Here is a 5288-nt window from a genome sequence, read left to right as displayed (position 1 = left end):
CCGTAGCCACCAGATCCAGTCTGTATCCAGACCAGATGGTGGATCAGCACCTAGAGATGACCTCGACAGCCCTGAATGTCAGCAGAGACCAGGACAACTAGATAAGCCTCAGAGACAGGTCCCCAGTGAAGACCTCGTCACCTTGACCACCATCAGCACGAGACCACGAGAACCAGACGAGTCCTCTGCACAATCTGACCTGTGCTGCAGCCTGGAATTATGCTGGTTTGGTCTGGCCAGAGGAGAACACTTAATTTCTGGCAATATTGTCGGCTTGATTGCACAGAGACTACTGGAATAGAGCTGAACTGGATGATGAATCACTGAATCATCAATGAACTGACTTTAACTGAAAAACTGAGCGTTTTCTATTGTCCTCTTGCATTATCAGCACACTATTTTTCTGTTTAATACTGTAAACCTGCTTTAACACAATCTGTATTGTATAAAGCGCTACAAACAAAGGTGGCTTGACTTGACTTGACTTAAACGTTGCAATTTCAGCAACAATAATATTCATACCAAATATAGTCAAAAACTACATTTATAATATTTCAGAGATGCTGATGGAACAGTGAAACACTCACCAATGCTGGTGGGGAAGATGTCCTCGTTATTGATCTGCATCTCTATCCAGTCCATCAGCAGGTTCATGTACTGAGGCGCCGGCAGTGGTGTGGGCTTCTTGTACTTGTGCTCGTCCTGCCATCGGTACTCGTAGCGCGGGCCGCCGGACATCACCGGACAGCTCTTTTCCATGCAGAACTCGCACACTGTGCCGTAGATGAGGTTGATGCGGTTGAAGAAGTCCACCACGTGCACAGCCACCCAATCGTTCAGATCCTCGCCCTGAGGCAGCTTCACCGCTGCTCTCAGATCCAGCCCCGAGCTCAGAGACGCCTGCGCCCGCTTGTGCAGATCGAAGCGCTGCGTGCCCGGCTCGAACTTACGCTTGGGCCGGAACGTCTTGTCTTTGTTAAACACTTGTTTGAGTGCGATGGACATGATGTCTTTACCTTCAGCGGGTGAGTGAATAAAGCGCTGAGAGTCTGGAAGAGTCTGGATCCTCTGCGTTATGACATGCTCTCCTGAAAAACAAGCGAGCCGCAGTTCAGAACCTGCCCTCACACGCTGATGGGCGCATCCATACAGAACATCAGCATTCAGCTCATCTGTCTCCAACTATAAATGGGTCATTCTGTGTCAAATCAACCAGAGGTCCCCTGCTCAAATTTTAGATTTTGCTAATATTTTTTCTGAAAAATGATAAACATGTAAAGTGATGAAAACCAAAATATTAAATGGCATGGATGAATATTTACTGAGTAACACACAGTTTTGTAGAGGGGGGTCAAAATGACAATTTTCACCTAAGATTCAGAGCCAGATTACAGGGGTGTAAAAATGACTTTAGAAAGATGGCAGCATCATAATGTTGCTTTCACACAGAGATTGGTAGGTCTGTTAGTAAAATCTGTTGACTTTAATGATCTTTGTTGCATTATATGCCAATGGTGGTGACCATTCAAAAATGGGGAAAGAGCACTTTTCAAGTTTTTTCTCCAAAGTTTGCAGGCCTGTAACTCAAGAAGTATTAAAGATATCTTAATGCCCTTTTAGATATTGGGTCTTAACAAACTTTCCTTTTGGCTTTTTCATTTTTAAGGCCCTGTTTGGTTCAGTTACAGAGATATTGGAATTTCAATATGGCCATAAATATTATTTTCCCAAAGTTTCCTATAAGTCAAGCAGTATTAAATATATTGCAATATGATTTTAGATTCTAGTTCCTAATAAACTTTTCCTTTGGAATCTTTATTTTCGAGGCATTTTCCTACATCATTCAGTCCCAGAGATATGGGGATCTCAATATCCAGATTGTTGCATATTACCCATTTTCAGTGGTCGAAAACCAAATGTTGGTTAGTTTCTGAAATTTGGTTGATTTGACATGGAATTACCTAAATATGAGTACAACAACTATTTAGACTAACAAACACACAGTCAAAAATTTGGCCACACTTGACTGAATTTAATGTTTCTCGTGAACTTAAACACCTATTGGTCTAAAGGCACTTCTGCTTAAAAGCTTGAAACTAACTTCGTAGACAAATATGAGTAAAAGGAAGAGAGTGTTTTGATAGTGGATACTGAAATGGTTCTCCCTCAGTAGTGTGCAGAAAGCATCCCAGACAGAGTGAGCAGAGCTGGGATCTAGACAAGCTCAAATATAAGAAAGTTTTCATTTGTTTTGATCACTACATTGTTCCCATACACATGTGAAAGTAAGCACAATGTATTGACTAGTACTGCAGATATACCTAAAAATACTAGCTATATAATCCTGCAGTGCTGACATAAATCATGATGGCCAATGAGTGAATCTGTTGCATCTGTTGTGCTTGAGGCCAATAGTCGTGTAATGACCTCATCCTGAAGAGATTCTCCAGCACACATGCTGGTCGACAGATTCAACACCACCTAAAACAAGAGATCCAAGCCAAAAGACACAGCCAGATGTCATAAGGTGTGATGTGAAGGGTTTTAAGACTTTGGTTGTATTGGATTTGACATCTGTGACACTGCGACAATCCTAAACACACTCCACATCACTGTCATGACAGGAGTCATGTTTGGATCAAGACTACTGTACTCATTTCTGAGAGGAACACAGGGACAGACATTCCCACACCTGAGCTTCATGAACTGATGCCAAAAACACAGCAGAGCTTAAAGTTTCTGGCTGTTTCTGACTCTGAGAATCGGGTCTGTCATGGCGCATTCAGTCAAACAGATACAGCTCATCAAGACGACACCGTGACATTTTACAAATTTGCCTGTTTTCTACATGTTACGAATGAGTCAGACCGTTTTCTAGCCAGTCAATGTTTAACTCTCATTCCGTGCCCTAGTCTTCAAACAGAGCAGATAACTAACCGCACATTCTTGTTATCCGAGTCACTGTGCAGAAAAATAACAGAATGCACAGTTAGATCTATCTCAGGTTAATTGCTGTGGATAAAAAGTATCCGCAAACCAACGAGTAAAAGACATTCAATCTATCTCAATCTGTAATGCTTTCACAAACACTTTTATACAATGCAATCAAGATGTGTGTTTCATCAGTTCACGCCGTCGTCACATCTGATCAGTTTCATAAACATTGCCCAGATCTCTTCCTGATGAAAGCGCTAGTAAAGGATCGATGGAGTGTGTGTGTGTTTACTCTGATCAACAGGATCGAGAAAAGGAAACATAGCATTAAACTATATGAAAAATGTGTTATATTAATGGTCAGTTCTGATCAGTAAAAACATGTTTTCTAGGGGGAAAAGAGCAGAAAAAGTCTGATACAGATTCATGAAGAGGCATGTGTAAGCAGTAAAACATGAGGTCCTTTACCAGCAGTATCATACGCCTGTCAAAACGCGCCACGTTACACTAACATCACGCCTTATTATACACTGGACATCAAGCAGCGACCACACTGTTTATCACACAAAATTAACAAAAACAATTATTAGTATCTTTAATTGCAAACACCCGACAATACACAGATTTTACACAGTACACAGGCTGAACAAAAACATTTGACTTTTATACTGTCCTTACAGTATGAGTGTTTAGTTTCTAACCGTTCTTTTTTCAGTAGCTGACAGCCAATAATTAACACACAAACCATGCATTTAGTGCTGCTTTTCCCCTTCTGTCTTCGATCTGACCAGAAAAGGCCAGAGATCAATGTTTGAGTCGTGGCTCCTGGTTGAGAAGTGCTGGTCTATCTATCAGAGATGGTTTCACCAGGATCTGTGCTCTATTCATCATCTATGACCCTCATCTCATCTCATCTCATCTCATCTGATATATTAGTCTGTCTTCTGTCTCACTACAATACCAGTGCAGTTTTGTCCTTCAGTGTTACTTCAGCTGATTTGTTCAAAACAAACCCAACGCACTCATCTCTAGTTCTGAACTCCTTCCTCTAGTTATGAATTAACAGCTGCACACTAACCACGTCTAGACCTGTTACTAGATTTTATAGATGTTATACTTACACTTCTGCATGAGGCTAAAAGGTGAATCGTTATTATCAATACAGAAAAAAAGTTATTTACAGGTTTTATATCTCAAAAGAAAAGTCGTGATACGCGATGTAGCTTTCAGATTATCATACGATACAGAAAACATTCATATTAGACTCTGTAACTGGTTCTCGTGAGCAAAATTTACATTTCGTGTAATCCAGATCCCACTAACTCAACACTATCCCAAAACACCTGAACCTGAAACGGGATGATGGGCACGAAACACAAAACAGAGCTAAAGAAACATCAAACATCAACCGAGTGATAATGACCCATCATACGAGAAGTTTGTGAAAATGCGAGAAAAGGTTGAGTAACACTTACCGCCGCTGTCGTACAAGAACCGGTGAACCGGTTTATTGAATCGAACTGTCCGAAAGAACCGGTTCGCGGAAAAGAACCGAACTTCCCATCACTAGATTTTACTGCTGGAAAAAAACAAGCCAGTCAAAGGCAGAATAAGCGAGCAGTGGCGCCATCTAGCGGTCACACAGAGACTCACAGCTGATCACATTCTGTCTCATTACAATAATTATTAAACATATGATAGCAAAAACATTACAGACTACTCAGACCTATCATGTGTAATAAAAGCAAATTACCCCTTAAAAACGATAAGGTGGCGCTACTCTGTTAAGAACGTAAGCTCCGCCCCTCACTTCCGGTTCTATGGCTGCGGTTCTGAAACTGCTGGTGCTGCGGGTCTGCAGCTGGATATACTATTGCAATTCTCTGATCTACACAAACACATACAGCAATGTATGTTTCCTAAGGAACGCCTTTCTTAATGAATTACAAATATGTGTTGTTGTTGCATCTAGTGGTCACATTACATTAGTCTGCTTTTAAGGATTAGTTTTAGGATTGTTATGATATAATCTGGCCAATATGTTGTGGGTTTACTGCACTTGCCTTTATTATATCATAAATAAAAGTTTTATAGTTAAATTGTCGTTGGCATATATGGTTAAATTATGGCTTCAGGGGGCCAGGGCTAGAGTGAGCGGAGGCCAGTGGCTAGAGTGAGCGGAGGCCGGAGGGCTAGAGTGAGCGGAGGCCGGTGGGCTAGAGTGAGCGGAGGCCGGAGGGCTAGAGTGAGCGGAGGCCGGAGGGCTAGAGTGAGCGGAGGCCGGGGGCTAGAGTGAGCGGAGGCCGGTGGCTAGAGTGAGCGGAGGCCGGAGGGCTAGAGTGAGCGGAGGCCGG

The 5288-nt window shown here is 42.0% G+C and overlaps 1 protein-coding gene across 1 annotated transcript in view; it reads right to left on the bottom strand.

Annotated features, from left to right (window-relative positions):
- Positions 1-587: 587 nt before the first annotated feature.
- The window catches only part of LOC107684196 (THAP domain-containing protein 1-like), a gene marked incomplete at its 3' end in the record, with an annotated part of 24904 nt that continues 20203 nt past the window's right edge, over positions 588-5288 (bottom strand). Inside the window, exon 6 of the mRNA XM_016480406.1 lies at positions 588-1088. Within this exon, the coding sequence (XP_016335892.1) occupies positions 588-1088 (501 nt within the window). The remainder of the gene's footprint in view (positions 1089-5288) is intronic.

The sequence above is a fragment of the Sinocyclocheilus anshuiensis genome, unplaced genomic scaffold, assembly GCF_001515605.1.
Source record: "Sinocyclocheilus anshuiensis isolate Anshui unplaced genomic scaffold, SAMN03320099.WGS_v1.1 scaffold3980, whole genome shotgun sequence".
NCBI classification, from domain to species: domain Eukaryota; kingdom Metazoa; phylum Chordata; class Actinopteri; order Cypriniformes; family Cyprinidae; genus Sinocyclocheilus; species Sinocyclocheilus anshuiensis.
The sequence above is the reverse complement of the archived record's forward strand: the minus strand, read 5'-3'. Positions and strand labels throughout refer to the sequence as shown.